Genomic DNA, 22,380 nt, shown 5'->3' with positions numbered 1-22,380 from the left:
AAAAAAAAAAAAGAATTTACCAGTACAAACTATTTGGGTTGGTATATTCCTTGTGTGGAGAGTCTTAGTTTACTAGGCTAGTGTCTTTGTACAGTTTTGCTCTGGATTTCTACTTAGTTAGCTGCATTTAAAAATAAAGTAACTCTTCAAGAATTTTTTCTTTTTGTACTGGGGATGAAACTGAATTTTCCCTACTATAAGAGTTTTTAAATTGGCCGAAAGTTGCTTGCAGTCTCCTTAAATTCTCTGTAGCATCAGTAGTTGTATCATTTTCATTTTTTATATTTATTTAGGTCTTTTAGGCTTGGCTGTTACTTGTCTTTTCAGCAAAGTAGTTTTAGCTTTACTTATTCTGACTGGGGGTTTTTCTAGTTCATTGATTGCTGCTCCTACCAAACATTTTATTCTTTCTGTTTTCTTTGAGTGTATTCTGTTTTTGTAAATTCTTTGGTTGGATGATTACCTCTTTAAATTTTAGCCCATTTTCTTTATAGCATGGTCCTATATCTAAATAAAATTTAAGGCCAACACGACTATCCATTAAGAATTTCCTAGTTACTTAGGGCTTATTCGTAGAAATAGTGCAAGTAATTTTCCCTCCTACTCTCTAGTGTCTGGATTTGAACAGCAATAATTTGATCCCCTTACCTAAGTCTTGTGGAGGACCACCTGAGCAGCTCTCCTTGAAAAAAGAGCCACTGTCTCCATTTTGACTGAGCCTGACCCTATTTTCTCGTATTATTCTGTACAGAGCTGGCTAAGACTTCTGTTTATCCTTCAGTTGGCCATTAAGCAATGTGTATTGGTCTAGCTGAGGTGCTGGTGATAGTCTTTGAAGGTGGCATGCGTGTTTCCCTGGTAACCTGTACCTGCTGCTCTTTAATGTGAGCCAGGTGGTAGAGACAGGATGGGAAAGCCAATGCTCCGTCCTGCCAGCTGGGATCAAGCCGGAGATAGAGGCTATGACTTCCGAGGGCTTGAAAGACTACATCAAAGCTGAAGCACCGGTCCCCCCAAAACATCAGATCCTATCTCATTAGCATAATGCACATTACTGTCTCTGCATATCTTCTCTGCATATGGCAGAGGTAAATGCAGGCCACCCACCTAGCTCAGCTCACAATGTCACCTACTTCCCATAATTCTCAGTCAATCCTCCTCAAGCCACTTATCCACTGAATAAAACTGGGTGAGGCCCTGGGTCACTCTCTTGGTTCTGGAAAGCCATCTTTGTTGCTGGACTTAGAACCCCTCGACTCCCCATTGATTGAAAATATAATCCAGTCTTTATTTTTGCTGTGGGTTGCATTGAAAGTGGTAGATTGGGATCAATTTGATGGGATTCCAATAACGTACTTTGGGATTACAAATACTGGCTTCTTGGACCAAGATGAGGACCTAGAAGTGTCTTCTACAAAGTCTGATTTGTGGGGAGTCTTTTGGTTGTTTTTTGTTTGTCTGTCTGTTTGGTGATTGGTTTGGTTTGGTTTTTGGTTTTTGGAGACAGGGTCTTGCTATGTAGTTTAGACTGGCCTTGAACTCACTGTATAGCCCAAGCTTGCCTTGAATTCATGGGGAGCCTATTACCTTAGCTTCCCAAGTGTTGGGATTATAGGTATGTGTTGCCATGCCCAGCTTTTTAAAAAATTATTATTATTATTATTATTATTATTATTATTATTTTATTTATTTTTTTTTTCAAAACCATGGATTGAACTCAGGTCCTTGCGCTTGCCAGGCAAACACTTATTCTATTGAGCCATCTACCCGGCCCTCATGCCCTGCTTTTATTTATTTGTTTGTTCATTTATTTTGTGGTATCTAAAAATTGTAATCCAGGTCTTTTGATCTTGGAGGTTTTTACAAATATATTTCTTAATTTCTAAACATAGGGTTGGCAAGATAGCTCAGTGGACTAAGTGCCTGCTTAGGCAAGCGCAGGGACCAGGGTTCGATCCCAGGCACCACTTGCTGCTCTGAGCTGGCTACTGAGACCGGGTGTGGTGGTACATGCCTGGGGAGACTGAAAACAGAAGGATCATCATGAGTCTGAGCTGTGTAGTAAGACCCTGTACCAAATGCATGAAAAAAAAATCTAAACATAGGAGACTTTTCTAGTTGTCTAAACTACTATGATCTTTACTTAAATATCACTTACAGAGTATTTAAAAACAGAGAAATACTTTTAGAAAAAGTGTAGGTCTTTAGCGCTGGAGGTGGACAGACTTAGGTTGAGCCCCAGCCCTGCTTCTGTGGGATGTGAGGCGGCAGACCCTTAGCTTTGATGAGCCTTGATTTTGCCATCTGCCATGGAAGAATAGTAGATACCACAGAAAATCGTTGGATGTTCAGTAACATCACCTTGGGGTGGAGAAGGTGTTTAGGAAATGTTGGCTCTTAAGAGAGTTGTACATTTTAAACATCACTGTTGTTTTCAATAACATTTGCTTAAAGAATCTTTCTTAAATGGTACAGATAGAGCAAACTTGGAAGCTTTGTTTACTTCATTGGTAAGGTTTTCAGAGTTCTCTGTATTTCTCCTGTATGTGTACAACTAGTGCTCTCACCATCTGACATCCTGGGGACCTGTGCTGTGGCCTGCACCTTCCCCAGATCACCATCTGACATCCTGGGGACCTGTGCTGTGGCCTGCACCTTCCCCAGATTTGATCTTGAGCAGTCAGGCAGCATCTCGGCCGCAAATGGACGTGTTTTGCTGTTTAGCTCAGTGTTGGATCAGAGTTGAGCTGTGTCAGCCTTGAGTTGAGTCTCAGTGAGCTTCACTACCCTGAGGAGGGGCATGGGAATTGTTGTCTCTGAGGTTCTTGGTCTGCTTTTTTTGGGGGGTGCAGGGGGGAGCTGGGTTTGAACTCAGGCCCTTGCACTTGCCAAGCAAGTGCTTATTCTACTGAGCCATCTCCCCGGCCCCTTGGTCTGCTTTTAGAACAGGGCAGTGCCTGGCTCATGACTAAATGACCGCAAAATAAACATGAACATCAAATTGGGTGACACGTTGCTGCTACCCATACTGAGAAAGCAGCCTTCTCACTCTAGAAAAAGAGAGTGGATATTGTAGGCAACGAGTGAGCTCTCAAGTTTCTTTCAAGTCTTATCTGCCTAGCTTCTGACTTTAGCTAGGGGCATGTGGGGGAAAGGTGGGGCTGGCTGAGTGTGCACCGAGTAGCCACTTAGTGGCTGACCTCCAGGCATTATTCATCTGCCCCCAACCCAAGCAGAAGATGACACCCAGGGCCTTCGCCCTGAGCTGTATCCTGAGTGCTCGTTTAATTTTTTGGTTTTGTTTTGAGATAATGTCTCAGTAAGAACTCATGCCTGCCAGGTGTGCTGGGGTGACAGGCATTTGCTGCTGCCCCCAGCATTCGTTTGGGACAGACTACCGGCGTGCACCATACCTGGCTTCCCTGTGTTATCTTCTATAGTCCTCAGGACAGACCACCGAGATGGGTATCTTACTGGTTTTTATTTTATAGGTGCAGAAACTGAAGCTCAGCGTGGATACCAGGCTCACCAGGGTCTCCCAGCTAGCAGGAGGCCTGGGCTGGCTTTCAGGCCAGGGTGTTCTGACCTCAGACAGAGCCTCTCTCGGTGGGGCTGCTTCCCTGTTTCCCATCATCTTCTCTTAGCCAGAACAGACAGCGCTGTGGCTGGTTCTTGGCGGATTTTGCCAAGTGTCCATGACCGCCAGCTTCTGAGCCGTCACTAGCTCACCTGGCAGCCTCAGCCCCGTTGGAGCCTTCACTGAATCTGCGTTTCGTTCCCTTTTTCCCCCCATAAATTGCATTGTGTTTACTCAGTATATTGGCAGCAGAAACCAAAAAGGAAATGCAGAAAAAGCATCTAAGGGTTTTCATAACATAAACCAAATGTTGGTGGCGTGGGTGAGCTCTTCGGAGGAAAGGCGCTATCTGAATCTGACAAATAAATCAATAACCGCTTTAAATAAATCAGTACTGCAGAGTCTTGCTTTGGGGGCTGGGAAGACAGCTCAGCAGAATAAGCACTTGCCTGGCAAACTTAAGGGCCTGAGTTCAATCCCCGGTTCCACAAAAAAAAAAAAGGCCTGCTTTGGGAGCCTGTCTCCCTTGCTCCCCACACAGGGAGTTCATGGGACGCGAGCTCTGTCTGCTGTGGCGGGGTCAGGGTGGGGGAGAGGAGGCTGGAGGAGCCGAGCCCGTGCCCCCAGGAATGACTGTCACCTTCCTCAGGTGCTGTTGGAAGTAGACAGCATGTTCTTAGATGCCTCAGAGGGACCTGCCGAGAGGCGAAGGGGGTGCCGGAGAAGGTCACCACAGAATATGTTTTGAGGGCAAGAGCGATTACGGCAGCCAGCTCTGAATCTCTTTTCCAAACATGTTCGCTTTACCACCTGCAATACTCAAAACTTAACCATTGCCGGCCAATCCCAGCCCTACAGTTGGTCTGCTTCAGCTGTCCTCTGTGTGTGCCCCGGAGGGCAGCTTGCTGGCGGGTCCCCATGCACAGGTCCCGCTTGCCTGAGGATGCCATCCCCGACTGACTAGCGTTTCCTTCTGGAAGGCGAGAAGGTGAGCGCTGTGCGGAAGTGGGGCCGGGGGCTGCCAGCTGCAGAGGCTCTGGTTACCCAGGGAGCTGGAGCCCTCAGAGGGCCTGTCTGTGGAGGTCACCTTCAGAGGTGGTAAGACAGTGGCAGAGGGAAAGGGGAGAGAGGGGAAGTCAGGGCCCTTGTCACTGTTCCTCCCTAATGGCACAAGGCTTGGGGGCACTGAGAAAGTAAGTCTAAATCCCGGGAAGGGCCTTGAGTTTCTTTTCGGGAAGGCTTCCCCTTTCAGGATTGCAGCAGGCTGCCAACGCCTGTATTCTAAATGTCAAGCCTAAACCTGAGTTGCAAATTTGCACTTTTTCAGAGACCCTGGAAGGGTTTCCTTAAATAACAGCAACCTTGCAATTCAAGTTCCTGATGATGCAGTTGTGCGGAAGTGCACCAGCACCTCCATAAAAGGCTCTCAGCCTACTCAGGCGGGCTTGGGTGGTCCGTGTCAAGGACCTGGCTGGACAGATTCCGATGTCTTCGGTGTATGTGACATTGTTCCAGGTTCATGTGTAAAATGCTGTCACAATGCTGCTTGCGTGGAATTGGTACAGACTCGCACAGGAAAATGTCATGTGGTGCCGCACCCTGGTCGGAACAGCATTTTATCTGCACCCAGATCTCTGCAGTTGAAGATTTTTAATCTTGATGTTCTAGAAATCTGTTGGCCACCTGTTGCCACAGATTGATTCAAATCTAAGTCAAATTATTTGATTAAAGCTATTAATAGGGTTCACACTAAAAGTCAGGTTATGGTTAAAAGATTATATTAATTTTTTTTAACTCATCGAGGGGCTGGAGGTGGAGCTCAGTGGTAGAACCTATGCTCAGTATGAGCCCTTCCCTGGGTCCCATCTCTACCACCAGAAATAAAAAATAAAATTCAGCCAGGCTTGGTGGCACACGCTTGTGATCCCAGCTGAGAGGCTGAAGCAGGAGGCTCACGAGTTCAAGCCCAGCCTGAGAAGCAACTTAACAAGACCCCATCTCAGGAAAAAATAGAAAAAACAGTGCTGGGGGTGTAGCTTAATGCAGAGGCCCAGGGTTCAAGCCTTAGTTCTACAAAACCACCCTGGAGTTGCCTATTGGAGTTTTCTTTTCCCTTGAACCCTGGTTGCTACTTTCTTTTCTTTTTTTTTTTTTTTTTTTCAAAATTTTATTGATAAACAGATAGCAATGAGACAGTTTCAAATCAAATCGGAAGTACAGTTTCAACTAATAATACACTGCATATATTCTTCTCAGTGGTTAATTGTGGTTGCTACTTTCTACCCCAAGAAAATCACAGATGCTTTCTTTCATACCCATAGGTTAGTGCCTTAGGCATGGATGTCCACTGAGTCGCTGACCCCTTATCTCCCCACCTGGCCTCCAGAGGTTGTCTTCTAGTCTGTCAAAGATTAGGTCTGTGGCAAAAGCCAATTTTTATGGACATCATGGTGTTCCACCATTCTGGAAGTGTGGGACGGATAACATATCCCAGTGTCACAGAGTGGGGCCACTGGCATCTCGGGCTTTCCCTTCTACACTGCCCTCTGACAGGGAAGGGCAACTGGCGCACATCTGGATTTCTCTGACAGCTAAAGGGTGTTAAGGATGATCGCTGACCAATAAATACTGATTTTCTTGTTTAAAAAGTAATGCATATTAATATGCACCATAAATAATCCAAAAAAGGGAAAGTCTCAGTCACACCTACCCCAAAGATAAGTCATGTTAACGTTTACCTGTAAATTTTCCATCATTTTGGGAACCCGCCCATTAGCTCAGTTGTTTAAGTGCCTGCTTAAAAATGCAGTGAGGCTCAATTTCCACGGGTTCGAATCCAGATACTCCAGCCAAACCAGAAATGCCCTGAGGGCATGTTCAGGCCTGTAAATAAATAAATAAATAAATAAATAAATAAATAAATAAATAACATTTTCCATCATTTTGTATGACTACCATATTTTTTATTTATTTATTTATTATTCTTTTAAAGCTCTGATGCTGTTTAGCAACCTATTTCCATAGCCAGGCATGGTGGCGCACACCTGTAATTCCAGCACTTGGGAGGCTGAGGCAGGAGGATTGCTGTGAGTTCAAGGCCAGTCTGGATTACACTGAGAGACCCTTTCTCATTCCAGAACCTTTTATATTTGCATTATTACCTTATATTTGATGGTTTCTGTAGTCTTAAGTGGTGACATCACAGCATATAACCAGTTGCTTTGTAAGATACTCATGTTGGTGGCCACCTTTGTAGCAGTGTCTAAGGACTGATGGTTCAAGTGCTATCTCTGCACCAGGCACAGAATTGCTAGCTGCCTGGTCATCCTCGAAAAATTCTCTTTTTATTTTGTACTTTTTAAATCACTGCTAAAGTTAAGGCTGTGTCAACATTGCTGTTAAGAGATTTTTCCCCAGCTTTACTTTTGGTTTTGTTTTTTCTTATTACAGATTTTTTTTTTCCTGGTTTGATGTTTCTCTTTTGGTTTTGGTTCTGGTTCTGTTGTTATTTTGTCCTATGGAAATTCAAACAGTGAGGCATATCTGTGTCTTATCGCAGTAGTTTCTGCTGCTGGTATGATGCTAAGAGAAATTTTTCCTCACCCCCAAATTATTTAAGTTCTCAAACATACTTACTTTTCTATTATGGTTTCACTTTTTACATCGAAGTCTTTAATCTATGGGAAACAAATTTTGGAACAGACTGAGCAGTATTTGACTTTCTGTTCTGTTCTTTTGATCTGCCAATCAACATTTCATACTTGCATTACTGTTTTAGATATTGTAGGCTTCTAACGTGTGTCAATACCTAGTAGATCATTACTTCTTTTCAAAAACTATTCCTCTTTTAAATAAAGCTTAGAATCATTTTGTCAAGTTGATTGGAAAGGCATTGCTTCTACAGAATAGTTTTCAGTAAATCAGTAGCTTCAAAGCTCTACATATTTTGTCTCTCAGAAAACAATGTCAGGGGCCGGGGAGATGGCTCAGTAGAATAAACAGTTGCCTGGCACACACAAGGGCCTGAGTTCAATCCCTGGTTCCGCCAAAAAAAAAAAAAAAAGAAAAAGAAAAGAAAACAATGTCAGGATGTTCTTATGGTCTTCCTAGGACATTTTAAAGGTTTTGATTGGTATTGGTAAGATTTTTTAAGAATGTATTTTCTGACTGGTTAATTTGTACTCTCAATTTTCATTCTGTCTACAGGTGAGAAAATGAATAAAAAAATGTATTATGTTAGTGTTAATTGCAAATGTGGTCCCAAATCTACATAGACTGTGTGTTAAATAAATAAGAAAAGTCTTATTGTGTATCATAGGATTTTTTTTGTTTATCTCTGGGTCGGTATTTTGTTTGTTTGTTTTGCAAGGGGGTAGCCTCTTTTCAACTGAAGAGATACACAACGTGCAATATAATTTGGGTACAGGGTGAAATGTCATGAAATAAACATTCCTAAATACTTTGCAAATAAATACATAAATCTGAATTTCTAGGCCTAATGTGCCATCTTGTCTTAAAAAATTGCTCTCTTCTTACAGATTTCAGAGACAGCTGTCTGAACCCTGCCACCCTTTCCCCCCTCAGTCAGGGGTGCCAGGGGATAACCGGCCCAGTTACCACCGGCAAATGTCGGAACCGCTCGTCGCTGCTGCCCCCCCACCCCCTCAGGGATTCAAACAAGAATACCATGACCCGCTGTATGAACATGGGGTCTCAGGCATGCCGGGTCCCGCAGGGCATGGATTCCAGTCACCAATGGGAATCAAGCAGGAGCCCCGAGATTACTGCGTTGATTCAGGTGAGCATAAACCATACCATTCATTTCTTCACTGTCATATTTATCCTCATTGTCTTGAATCTGCGAGGCTTTGGGGCACAATTTTGTAAAAATTGCTGTCAAGGGCTGGGAGTACAGGCCGGTGGTGAGTGCAAGGCCCTGGGTCTGAGCCCTAGCATTACAACAACAGCAGAAGGAACTGCCCTGAAAGAACTCAGCAACAGTGCAGCAGACACACTCATGCATAATTGAACACGGTAGAACAGACACCAGTCTGGAACGGCGCCCTTTGTTAAGATGTGTGAGCCTTACGTTCGCTGGACACAGGGAACACTTTCTGTCCGTTAGTCCTAGCCTGCTTTTGTGGTTTTGCGTTTGAATACAGCACACCCATTCATCTCCCAGCCTGACCACAAGAGAGTCCGTGTGCAGGACAGGGTTCTTTTTGTTCTTGAAGTGAGTGGAGTTCAAAGAGAGCACTTGGGGTTTCATAGGTATGTGGGGCGCTGGGTACAGTGAAAGAACACTCTCGCTGGTTGCAGAATTCACTGCTGTGTTACGATGGTCGCAGCAGGGAAGGTCCTTGGGTCCCCCAGCAGCTAAGGCAGGGGAGGGGAGGCAGTGGAGTGGCCCAGCTTACAAGGCCCCCTGTTGTGTGGCCCCAAACTTCATACCAACAGGTTGAACCTGCCTGATGTCTCTCCCCTGTAACTCATTCACTGCAACGTGTGTACGTATCTTGTGGGCCAAGTGTGTTAAACGTGACCATTTGGGGAAAGGAGAATTAGAATTTTGCAGCTTGCACATTTAGGAGCTGTTTCTTCGTCTTTATTTCTCCTTTTATTTCCAGAACCAGCTAGACTTTCTTCACTCTTTTCTTGGAATTAGTGCTGAAGCAACTTAAGGGTAGTTGATAAATGCTTACGCTTTCCCTAGTTTCTTTTTCTGAGGACCCCAGGGGAAGGCTGGGATGATACGAATTTGAGTGACCTTCTGCAGATGACATGGGGACGTAGGACAGATAGCACATGGATTGCTCACCTGAGGCAGAAACGCTATGTGAAGGGCCAGGCAGAGAGACAGGACAAGGCTTCTGCCGCATTATGACCGAAAAATGAGTCGGGTAGGAGTCTCTTGTAAAACGGCCCACTGGCATTTTTTTTGAAGGCTTTGAGGCATTTTTCTTGGAAGTAGCCAATGGTCAGCAACGTTTTTCCCTTCAGGGCTGACCGTTCAGCCTGTCCCAGCTGGTTCACCTGTGCAAACTGCCACTCCCAGCAAGATGCTCAACAGATGTTACCATATATGGAATTCTTGCCTCCCCCCATACTGGGAATGAGCGCAGGGTCCTTGTCCTGGGCTATGTATATCCCCATTCCTGTTGTTGCGGTTGCTTGAGACACTCTTGTTAAATCCCCGGGGTAGATTTGAACTTGTGGTCCTCCTGCCTCAGCCTCCCGGAGGGCTGGATTATATAGGTGTATGCCACTTGCCCAGCTTGTCATTCTTTGACCTGAGTTTTGCTTTTGTTTTTTTTTGGTGGAACCGGGGGTTGAACTCAGGCCCTTAGTGCTTATTCCACTGAGCCATCTCCCTGCCCCCATGACCTGAGTTTGGTACCTGGGTGATCTCAGCCCCAGTTCACTCTCTTCCCAGGAGCATGTTGATACCAAAAGGCCTGAAGAAGAGATCACCTGAATCTAGTTTGGTTTCCAGATCATAAAGCCGCCATGGTGAAAATGTGTTTGACAGACTGCATTCCCCTGCCAGTTCTTGGTCAGACCTTGTAACGTCAGATAGGCTAATCTCTCTGAGGCAAAAATGCCTCACGCCTTGTAGCAGAATTGGTTGTGACCTGCTGGGCATCCTAGCAAGGGCAGGTGTGTTTGTGTGTGCGTGTGCGTGCACACACGCAAGCCTGAGGTGGGAGTGTAGTTGTGAGTTTGAGGCCAGCCTGGGTACCAAGCGAGTTCAAGGGCAGCCTGAACTACACAGCGAGACTCTGTCCAAAAGAGAGACAGAACTGGCTGTGGCCGTCTGCAGTGAAGTGAAGGAAACTGAGAAAGATCTAAAGCAATCCTCCATCTCTACCCTAGAGCCTAGGAGACCAAGCTGGGCCTTCCAAAAGCCAGTTGCTTTTTATACCATTAGCCCTCTTGCCAGATTTGGCATTAGTTAATGTCCACAGTTAGTGCCTTTTTTTTTTTTTTTTTTTTTTTTTGCGGTACCAGGGAATTTAACTCAGGACCCTGTGCTTGCCAGGCAGGCGCTTATTTTACTGAGCTATCTCCCTGGCCCCAAGTTAGTGACTTTTGAGGGAGAAGCCGCATCTGTTCCTTCCCATGGCTTTTAGAGGTGTCTCGCTTTCAGATGGTAGACTGTGCTCCCAGTAATGGCTGGGTGGGGCAGTGCCTCTCTCCCACACCAGGCCCATGGGCTTGGCCCTGGAGCCGGAGAAGTTATGGGGTGGGTGTTACTGAGCCGATGCTGTGCTGCTTCTGCCCAAACCTGACAGAAGGGTGTATGTCTGTGTTTCTCTTTCAGAAGTGCCTAACTGCCAGTCATCCTACATGAGAGGGGGATATTTCTCCAGCAGCCATGAAGGTGAGGAGCTCGCTTTAAAAAAATGACAATAAATAAACATTTAAGTTAGGTGTGTTGGCCCATTGCCGTAATCCCAGCACACAAGAGGCTGAGGCAGGAGGATCACTGCCTGAACTGCATAGCAGGACCCTGTCCCAAAACAAGCAAACAAACAAACAAACAAAAACATTCAAGTATAAAGTTGCTATTTCCTGCCTGAAAATTGAGATCATCGATTAAACAAACTCTCCTTAGCTGGTGATGAGAGCTAATTGGTCATAGTCAATAATTCACTTGCTCACAGGAATTGAGATGCGTTCCTAAAGACTGTGAAGGTGCCATCATTTTTACAGCAGGAAGAAAAAGGGAACATACTTGGGCTCCACATTTCCAGACAGATCGGACTAAAATGGAATTTAGGAGTTGTGTCAGTGAGGACGGTCACAGGAGTGCGAGGACATCTTAGGAAAGATTTTTCAAAAGTGTTTCTAGGTTCTGCTTGGTGTGGGTGAGCGACCCTTCCTGGTAACTTCTCGATGATGAGCAGTTGCCACAGTTCCCAAAGGAAGGAGGTGTGAGGTGTGCTGCTCTGGCCTTGAGAGGTGAGAAGCGCTGTTGGCAGGGAAGTGGGTGTGAAGGGGGTGCTGGGACCGCACGGCGCTGTGATGTGCAGAGCACTGTGGGGTCACCAAAGCGGTGTTCCAACCTGACTGAGGTTATAGGTGAAAGAGGAAAACAGACACAAAGCAATTGGCCCGCAAGCCTGACTCCTCCTCTATCCTGACATTTCTGGGTGCATCTCAGAGATGGTTGCAGGTTGAGGCTGTGCTGTCTGTTCCGATCCTCAGGGCCAGTCCCTTTGGGATCAGCTAATTCTGCGAGGCTCTGAGATAATCTCATTGTAATTAGGAGCGAGTGCAGTGGGCAGGGCTGAGCCTGTGACTTGGTCTTCATTAGCGCAGACCTAATTGGGGCCAGAGTCATTAGAGCGAATTAAGATGCATAGATGTTCGGTGGTTTCCAGGCTCAAGAAGTGCTCAGAGTGGAGCTAGAATCTCAGGAGTTCATAGGAGGAACTTGCTTTTGAGCCGTGGTTTTTTGGGGTTTTTTTTTCTTTTTGTTTGTTGTTTTTTTTTTTTTCTTTTTGCGGAACCAGGGATTGAACTCAGGCCCTTGCGCCTGCCAAGGAAGCACTTATTCCACTGAGCCATCTCCCCGGCCCCTGGGCCGCGTTTTTTTAAAATAATAAATCTTCGTAGCTTGCCAAGAACAATAAATGTTAGATACATGAATCTCAGGAAACAAACTACACTGGGAGGCTGAGGGAGAAGAATCGCCCTTAGTTCTAGGCCAGCCTGGACTGTAAAGCAAGACACTGTCCCCAAGCAACCAAAACGAAACCAAAAAATACAACAGGAAAAAAGATGCAATTAAATCTTACTGCCTAGAGATAATCATTCATCTGTCATGTGGCCTTCTATTTTCTGTGTGCAAGTCACACGCAGGGCTCGCTATTTTATAGTCTGTTCTTCACAGTGATCACAGAGGCCTCTGTTCACACTAAGTGCTTAGTATGTTTCAAAGCCTGTTCTAAGCTCTTAAGTCATACAATACTCATGGAAGTCCTATAACATATTTCTCTTAGTTCCACAAGTTTAAAAATTGCTTTTTTGGGGGGTGGAGGGGGAATCAGGGATTGAACTTGGGCCCTTGCGCTTGCCAGGCAAGCGCTTAGTCTGCTGAGCCATCTTCCTGTCCCCTAAGATTGCTCTTGATGACACTCTGTAATTCCAGCAATCTGGAGGCGGAGGCAGGAAGATCACTGAGTTTGAGGGGAGCCTGGACAGTGAATTTAAATTCAATTTAATTTTATTTTGAAGAGTTAAAAACAGAAGCAAAAACAAATAGAAAAAAAAAAAGAAATAGGGTAACACAACAGTATGTAACAATGGTTGTTATGTTATCTATTTTTATCGTCAAAGCTGTTGTTCAGATTAACAGATACAGTTATGCAAGATTGGACAAATAGCAAACAGTGAATTTAAGACCAACCTAAGACTATGAAACGAGATTTTTTTTTTTTTTTGAAAAGACAGTGTGATAGCTCAGTGGACTAACTGCCTGCTTAGGCAAGCATAGGAACTCTGGTTTGACCCCGGCACCCCATGCTGTGCTGCCTTTCCCTTGGGCACACTGAACCATCCACCAAATCTAGGCGTGGTGGTACACACCTGTAATCCCAGCGCTGAGGAAATTGAAAACAGGAGGATCACTGCAAGTCCGAGTTGCACAGTGAGACCCTGAACCACATACATGAAAACAGTGAGTTTGCTCTAGGTCTCTGAGCCAAGTGTCACATTATTCATCTCCCTTCACGCCATAACTCTGAGCCAAGCGAGCATAGTTGCTGTTGCATCCAGCATTCCTGTGATTCCTCCTCAGCGGCTGCACAGAGCTTACCACACGGATTCTGCATGTGCATTTAGCTGATCACTTCTTGCTGAAACTGTGGCTGTTTCCAGATTATTCACAAAATAATCTGAAGTGGATATTCATGTCACTAAATCTTTTTACATACCCTCCTCCCTTAGACCTTGAAACTTGTGGGTTACAAGGATGAGACATTCCCAAGGCACCTGCTGCCAGGTTTGGTGCCCGCCCCAGGCCCATTTTGTTGTTTGTTTTTAGGGCATCATCATAGATTGGGAACATTTGAGATTCTTGAGCACAGTAATTTGGTAGGAATCCAGAGGAGGAAGGGGGTGCTTTTGTCAGGTGGAGCATAATGAAGCTGTCGAGGCTGCATGGAGCCTTTGCTGAATAGTTCCTGCATGAATGGGTGACAGGCAAATCAGTTGGCTCATTGGGCAGAAAGAAGGCCGGTTGCTTGGGGACTGAGACGAAGTCTGTGGGGCATGAAAGGCTTTGAGAGGTAGGCTGGAGACTGAGGCTCCACTCATGGGACGGTCGTGGCCAGAAAGACCTCCCTTCCAGTAACAAGCAGGAAAGGCTTGGGGGTTTTGCTTGTTTTCTTAGGAGAGGTTCCCCAGAAGCATATCTTGTTTTCTGTCAAGTATTATATATCCAGAGTGGTGTGGTTCCTCAAACCAAGTGCTGCAGGAGTTGCTGGCGTCTCTTCAAGTTTGATACCTGCAGAGTTGTGATTCTCAGTTTTGGCCGAACAGTATGTGGGCAGACAGGGTGTGGGTGTGGGGGGGGGGTGTTAAAATGCTTTGATCCATTTTCTACCCAGAGCAATTAAATTAGAAAATCAAGGGTGGGCTCCAGTGTATTCTAAGCTCGGGAACCACTAATCCCAAGCATTTTAGATGGTGGCCCAAAGATCAGTACCCGTAAGACACTGGCTGGGTGTTAGGAGAGAGTGAGAAGTTCCCATGGGTAGCTGCTTCCCATGGACAACCAACGGGACACCAAGTGCTTCCCGGGTGCTCTGTGACACCTGAGCAGGTGTATACTCTTGGAGAGGAAGGGCTGCAAAAGGGGCCGCTGGCCGTGACGGGCACGGCTGTGTGGTGCCGCTCTCCAGGTTCCCGAATGTTTCTACAGAAGCAATTGATGTTTGCTGCAGGCAGCCAGGAGGAAATTGGGCAAAAGAGGGAGGAAAACACTTCGCATAATTACAACTCTTGGGAAGAGTATGCCCTTAAAGAAAATATTTTTAGTAAGGCATTGGGTTGATTACTATACAGACTATCTGGTGAGTGGATATATCCCTCCCTTCACCTGACCCCCCCCTCCCCCCCCACACACACACATGCATCGGAGAAGTTATTCCCAAAAGACCAGCATTTTTAATTGTTGTAAATTACCCTGACATGGGTTTCCTAGCCTTTTCTTACAGGACTGACCTCATGTGCCCACACAGCAGTTAGTGAAACAAGTGTTTCTGATTGGCATCGGTGACGGCAGAGATAGCCACGCACTCACCTGGAATCCCTGTGCAGCGTCTTGAGTCTTTCACCCCCATTTTGCCCCACACTTAGGTTCTTCCTTCCTGCCACCTTGATCTGAGTGATTAAATGGTTGTGGCCACAACTGAAATAACTGCAGGTTCAGCTGATTTACATTTCCCTTAAACCAGTAGCAAGCATCTCCCAGATGTTTTAGAGGATCACGTGTGACCATGGCTGGAAACCGCAGAGTGTAGGAAAACAGCACGCCTCGTAGGCCTGGAGCTGATGAGTTTTTGAAAACCGAACCAAGAATTTAATCTAGATTTATAGGGTGTGTGTGTGTGTGTTTATATAATATCCAACAGTCATATGATATTATGAATAAATGTGCGTCATATTAACCTTAGAGGAAGAAAAGGTCTAAAAGTAGCGCAACAGGCTTGGCGGTATATACATTTTGAAGTAGTTCACCTACAAAGATGATAACGAACCATTTCAACATCCCATCCCTGGAGTGTCAAAACATATATGGGGGTGCGGGGATGTGTAGCAGCTCAATAGCAAGGTTAACAGGATGCTGCGTAAAGGATTTTGTCTTGCTAGTGAAGCGAAAATTTATCAGGAGTCACTCAGTGTCTTAGAAATGTTTCCTTTAATCTTTTTTTTTTTTAAACGGGAGACTGCAGATCTCTCATTTCTTCAAGTATTTATTAAATACTTCTCATGTAGAAGGTGCTGTCGGACCGCAAGATACTCAAGATGTGGTTCTTATCTCTAAAGAATTTGGCCCCCGTGACAAAAGATGGAAGCCAGTGCGCTCGCGCTAGCCAGTTAATTTCTTCATACAGCTTCTCACAGTGTGCAGTGGCTGTGCGTTTTTTTTTTTTTGTTTTGTTTTTTTTTAACTATCATTTATTACACATTTACATTCTAACAGCTATCCTTGGCGCTCTGGAGTAAAGATAGTGATAGATGGAACAGATTGTATATTAACTCATTAAATTCTCATAACATCCCTGTAGGGCAGGAATTACTCTTTCCCAGCCCTCCTTGATGAGGACTCGATTCATTTATTCAGGATCACACAGCTAACCAGTTCCACCAGTCTGGCCCCGGCTTTCATTTGCACACCACTCTGTGGCTCCCCCTTTCTTTCTCTCCTTGTTTTCTTTCTGCCCTGGTTGACATGTGTTTAACCAAGAGTGTATTCTCCTCACCGATCAGCCCACTGTAGCATAATGCCTACCTAAATATTTAGTGGATTCAACAATAAATAAATACCAATGAAATAAACTCCATTTGATGAAGTTATGCAACAAAGCAATAATGCCTGGAGCTAAGGAAACAGAAATGAATAATGCAAACCTCAAAACAGTCTCTTTTTCCCTTTAAGTCGGGCTGGATTTTTCTAGACCTGGGCCTCTTTAGATGGTGCTGGTCTGGGCCAGTTGGGAAGAAGCAGAATGTAGTGGAATCAGGTTTATGACTGCTTTATCCATTGATTATTCAAGTCAGAGCAAATCTCTCTCGGGCCTCTAAGGAAGGCTCTTCATGCAGGAGCCCTTTCTCCCGCTGTCATACCCCATATGCAGGGCACACTCACCTGTACTGCACGGCTGGGGCAAGCAGTGTGAACACTGCCCAGAGAGGCATCGTTTCTCTGATGGGAACGCCTGTGGAGTGTGTTGGCGGAGAAAGGCCTCTAAGGCAGGGCGAAGGATCCCCCTCAAGAGGTCCTGCACGTGCTTTTAATTGTACTGTTTTTTTGTTGTTTGAGATAGGGTCTCGCTGTGTAGATCAGGCTGTCCTTGAATTCACGGTGCAGCCCAGGCTGGCCTCAAACTCACTGCAGTCCTCCTGCCTTGGCCTCCCAAGTGCTGGGGTCATAGGCCTGTGCCATCACGGCTGGGTGTCAGCCAATCCTGTCAAGGTGCCAGGTGACATGGTTGGCGCTAAGTTTATAGGAAGGGTCCTTGGGCACAGCAGGCAAGGTGTGCTCCTTGACCATTTAGTCCTGTATCTTTCTTTGGTTTTCTGTCTATGCCTCTAAGCCAGTCACTTCTCCCTTAGAGACCTGTGAGTTTTGAGTCTATGCGGTGTTTCTGCTTTATTGCTAGGTCTCCCAGGTTCCTTCCACTGTGCCTGGTGATTTTGCTTCCAGTTGCTCCAAAACACATGCATTGCATCCTGCTCTCCCCCACGCGCTCTAGGAGGCAACATTCTTTACCTAAACTCGAAGCTTCCCTGATTAGATGAAGTATGTAGGTAGCTTGGACCAGTTTGTAGGGAAGATTGAAGTTAATATTTGCTAAAAGGAAATGGCAAGACTACATTTGGGCCAAATAAACCCATCCAGCTGGACAAACCAAAGTGATCTGAGGGCTTGGTCACAGCACCTGACCCATGCAGACCTCATGAGCAAGACATGAAGGGACCTGCCGGTGACTCAGCACTTCCCCGTGCCTTAGCTCTGGTGGCAGGACTCAGTGCTACTGGGGCTGAGGCTCAGCTGATCGCGTCAGAACTCTGGTGCCTGTGTCCTTTTAGCAGTGCCTCAGACTTAGCCCGGCGTGGACTCAGCAGCGGTGTGCAGGACCTGCAGTGACAGAATCTCACTGCAGTCCTTGGATTCACAGTTTTAGTGCAACGTGGAGAATCTGTTCAGCTATATTGAACATAGTCTTTCTCTTTAAACTCCTGCAGGTTTTTCATATGAAAAAGATCCCCGGTTATACTTCGATGACACTTGCGTTGTGCCTGAGCGACTGGAAGGTAAATAGCCCATCCAAGGTGTGATGCTAGGAGGTGGGTAGAGATAGCCGGAGATGTCCTGCTCCCTCAGACTATAAACCAACAGAAATGGCTCCCTTCTGACCAGACTGCCTGGGTAAACCCAGGCCGAAGTGTAGCCCTTGTATCTTTGTCCCTAACAGGCAAAATCAAGCAGGAGCCGACCATGTATCGAGAAGGGCCCCCTTACCAGAGGCGAGGCTCACTGCAGCTGTGGCAGTTCCTGGTCACCCTGCTTGATGACCCAGCCAATGCCCACTTCATTGCCTGGACTGGCCGAGGCATGGAATTCAAGCTGATAGAACCTGAGGAGGTAAGCGCTATGCACCGGGTGTGGGCAACTGGGTCTGTGGGGTTGATGGCCACATTTGTTTAGATCTCCATGGAGGCTTTTTCTTGTATTAAATATGCTCACCGCCTACTCTTGCTGAAGTGTAGAGAAGGCTTGACTCTCTTCTTCCTGTTACTTGCATGGATAGGTAGGTCCCACCAGGGTACAATACATAAAGTAGTTTGTAGGACACCCCCCCCAAAAAAAAAAAAAATTCTGGGTAGAGAAATCATGAAGGGCTAAATCCCAATAGGATATGTTCTTCATCTTGGAAAGTTTCTCAAGTGTTTGAATCACACAGACTTGATTTGGTCTCAGACCTTGTATGTCAGATTCCATATCTAAAGCTATGTGAATTTAAGAGTGCGAGATTTCAACAATGGAACAAACACCCTATGTGTTTCAAATGGCTCTAACCAAAAAATTATCAGATGAGTCTACCTTAGAACTTTGGCTTTTTTATATTACTGTCCTTCACCCAGAACCTTAAGACTGAGCTATATCTTCAGCCCTGTTTTGATTTTGAGATGGGGTTTCACGAAGTTGCCTAGGCTAGACTTGAATTTACAGTCTTCCTGCCTTAGCCTTCCAGAGTGCTGGGATTATAGGCGTGCATCACCACACCCAGATGGAACTTTGATTTTTTTTTTTAAGTGTGTTATGTAGCATCACCCCATTTCTTTGCTTTTTTGTTTTTTGGGGGTGTTTTTCCCATTACTTTGTTAATAGAAAAAAAGAAACGTGACTGCTATCTTCTGTCCAGAACTGCTGACAGACTGAGGAGAGAACCTGTGCGCATTTCTTCAATGGCAAAAGCATAGAGTAGAACCCCTGAATCTCACTAAATATCATGTAATAAAGTCAATTACATCAGGGTGTCAGCATAACCTATTCCAAAGGGTGGGGTTGATTTTAATTCTGGTTTGGTTTAGAACCTAAAGAAATTACAGATGTAAAAGAAGTGCCCGCCTCTCACCTGCTCTGTTGCTCTCGGTCTTGTGTCATTAGGTGTATGAGTTAAGTCCACAGAGCAAAAGGGTTGGGTCAGAATGAAAGAGAAACGAGGCTTGGAAAGCCTTTGAGCAAGGGCTGCAGTTTCTGATGCTCATGGACTCCAAGGCCCGCTGAGTACACCGGCAAGATGGTTTGTGTGCAGCAGGAGACAGTACCCTGGCGCTTGGTTTGGAGGAAGGAAGGGGCCTAGAAGTTGAAATGGTTTTGAAAACGGAGTGAGGGTGTACTTTTGGAATCTAATCCTTATCAGTGGGAGAAAACAGCAGGCTTCGTTAAAGACAGTTATAAAAGACACGTGTAGCCACTGGATTCATTGGTGACCATGGCTGGGTGTCAACAGGCAGCTTGCAGTTAGGCTCAGTCCACTTGCACAGCCAGATTCTGCTGTGTGTTCTGGAGAGTTCTTCCTGGCCAAGTCCTGTGGAAACAGATGTGCCTCTGGCTTCCAGCCCTCCTGGAGACCCCCGCCCCACCACAGGCCTGTCCTTCCCCTGCTGCTTGCCTGTAATGTGGCCTAGCTGGTGTGAAGCACCAGGACTCCCAGCTCACCTTGCGCAGGCTTTCGGAAAGTCGGTCTGTTGTGTGGGCAGCCCTTATTGATTTATCTTGTTTCACAAACAGGAGCTTTTATTACTTTATTGCCTCTGCCTGAGGCCTGAGCACAGGCTGTCCAGCTGCAGGTAAACCTGGTTATGACCCTTTGTGAAGCTGTTATTGAATCTTCCGCTCTCCTACCAGTGGTAAAGAAAATGTGAACAGATGGCAGAGGGCCCTTGCTTTCTTAATAAAGAAAGTAATATTAATCCAGAATGTTCATAAATGCCAGCCCCCTGAGTCACATGTGTGAGTGGCCCGTGGTGGCCTTGAGCCTCTCTCTGTTGAGTGGGCAGCTGTATTCTTCGGGAATTGTTCCTTCCACTTCACCTTGAAGCCCCCACCATTCCACCAGCAGCAGATGCCCTGCTCTCACCCAGGCCCGACTGAGTTCCCAGTGTGCACTTCGGCCGTGGCACTGGCAGCATTTGCTGGCTTTCCCCCTCTGCTCCTCTGTTCTTTTTAATGCTAGGAAGATACCAAGTCCTGGAAAAAGCTGTAAGAAGTCGTCATGGGGGAGCTTGAAGGGTGAAGTGGAGGAGGAAGCTGTTGGGGACGTAATTGTAGGCAGCTGTGTGGCTGAGTAGTGCACTCTGGGTAATTATCCGTAATATCCATTACACTGTGCATGGAAATTGTGGTTTTAGAACTGCGTTTTGGCAGGCCCCCTAATCAAATGTCTTTTGATAGTCATCCAGCTTAGCACCCTCTCAATTATGACTGACTCGGCTTTAATCTGGAGCCATTTTAACTGTGAATCTGCATTAATGAATATTTTGGGGGGTAGGGTTGTTTGTTGAACATGTGGCAGATAAGTGATGCCACGGGAGGTTTTAAACGATGGCTGCTAGGAAGAACAGCTCCCTGTGCCCTAGCCTGCTCTCTCCTGGAAGCGGAGGAGGAGCGAGGTGAATTTTTCCTTTAACTCTTTCGACCTCAGTTGTCAGGATGCTCCCTAGGTAACAAGTGGAGGCGTGAAAGAAGACCGAGCTGGTAGCTAGCCACTGCCTGCTCCCCATGCAACAAGAGAGCCAGCCCTCATCTCCAGCTGCTCTGGAGCTTTGCCACATCATGCATTGCTATAGAAGGGCTACTGAATCACAGGGCCCTGTCCCAGGAGGATGAGTCAGTAACTATGGCTACCAGCGCTGCTTTGAAATCCGTGCATTACACAGAAAACCTCTCCCCAGTGAGCTGTTGCATATGTAAGCGACAGCAGAGGGAGGTCAGCTCTGGAGCTGAAGAATATCCAGAATTGTTTCCCAAACAGAGGGAAGTGGTAAGGCCAGGCTTCCTGGAAATTGCCCTGAGTCACTGCTGCAGACAGCAGGTCCAGGTGAGTTTCAGGGAGCCATGGCTGTGAGTAGAATAGGAGTCACACTGGTTGCAGATTTCCCTTCCTACTGCCCTTGTCTTTGGTTGCAAGTGTTCTCTCTAACCAGGCCGTCATTTTTCATTAATTTTGCCTCATGGGCTGTTGAGGAGGTGGAGTTGGATGGGTACAGTGAGAACAAGCCTCAGAGCAGTTGTGTGCCAGGAAGGCAGAAGCACTGGAATGAATGGAAGCCACTTTCCTAGGGTTTCATGCACGGCCAAGTAGAATCCTGGCTATCAGATTTTTCTAACATAATTAGGACAGATGTGTTCTTCCTTCCCAGATCATTTCTGGTGTTCATCAAAAGTCATTTCAGAATTCTAAATTGAAGAGATGCTGCTTTCATTCTGCCCAAAGTCCTTATGTGCAGTGTGATTTCTGCCCTACTTTCCTACTTCACAGTCAACATTTGGCTTTTAAAATCTCTTAAGTAGGGCCGGAGAGATGGCTCAGTAGAGTAAGTACTTGCCTGGCAAGTACAAGGGCCTGAGTTCAATCGCCGGTTACACACACACACACACACACACACACACAGTCTCTAAAGTATCAATTATTGGTTAGTTGAATTCCCAAAACTGACTGAAAATGTTAAAAGTGTGACAGCCACTTTCCACACATTTAAAGATCTCTGAGGAAACTAATACTTCAGGGCTCATCTCCTGCCATGACAGTCCTCTGCATGAGACGCGCGGATTTGGGAAGTGGGAACACAAAAGAACAGAACTTGCGTGGCCCTGGTGACCGGGTAGGCTCGACCTGGAAGCTCGCCTTTTCTAAGGCCTCTTTGCCCAGAGCTCCAATTACATCTCCTCGCCACGGCACCGCAGGTGGACTGGGCTGGGTATAATGCACTTCAGAACTGTTCGGGAGGCCCTGTTAATTTTTCATTAAGTGGATAATGGTGCTACGTGCTTTAATGTCCATTCTACAAGTCTGCTGGGAGCAGCGGATTGGACAGCAGCAGGCCGAAATGAGCCGATTCCCCCTTAGTTCGTGAGCTGCAATAAGTAAACATCTCGCAGCCCCTCTCCAATCTTATTAGAATTGAACTTTGGCTCTGCCGGCCCATTAGCAACTCACTAGTGTGTTTCTAATGTTTCAGGAATGACCATTCTAATTATTCCTTATTGACTGCTACAGAAACCATAGCACTTAATGGCAACATGTTAATGGTCTGCAAGTATTGGTCAATAATTCATACGTCGAGAAACAGTAGAGAGCCTGCATCCTCTGGGATGTTAGCCAAGCCCTCTGCAGTCTTAAAGGCCTACGAATCTCCCACCTCGCTGTCTTACTCCTAGCAGCTAAGTCATCACCATTGTTCAGTGTTTCTGCTGAGGGGATTAAATGATTTTCCAGGTCAGAGAAATGGATCGTTGGCCAAGGCAGGCATGTCACAGAGCTGGCACTCCTGGGGCCAGGAGA

General features: G+C 46.0%; 1 protein-coding gene across 2 annotated transcripts in view; it reads left to right on the top strand.

Annotated features, from left to right (window-relative positions):
• Positions 1 to 22,380, top strand: part of Etv5 (ETS variant 5) — a 66,851-nt gene that overhangs the window by 40,630 nt on the left and 3,841 nt on the right. For both annotated transcript variants that reach the window (XM_023700927.1, XM_023700926.1), the window contains 4 exons: positions 8,116 to 8,375; positions 10,899 to 10,958; positions 17,555 to 17,623; positions 17,785 to 17,954. In XM_023700927.1, the coding sequence (XP_023556695.1) occupies positions 8,116 to 8,375; positions 10,899 to 10,958; positions 17,555 to 17,623; positions 17,785 to 17,954 (559 nt within the window). The remainder of the gene's footprint in view (positions 1 to 8,115; positions 8,376 to 10,898; positions 10,959 to 17,554; positions 17,624 to 17,784; positions 17,955 to 22,380) is intronic.

Source organism: Octodon degus, unplaced genomic scaffold (assembly GCF_000260255.1).
Source record: "Octodon degus isolate 3935 unplaced genomic scaffold, OctDeg1.0 scaffold00128, whole genome shotgun sequence".
Taxonomy (NCBI): Eukaryota; Metazoa; Chordata; class Mammalia; order Rodentia; family Octodontidae; genus Octodon; species Octodon degus.
Note: the sequence above shows the minus strand (reverse complement) of the source record. Positions and strands in the feature narration are given on the sequence as shown.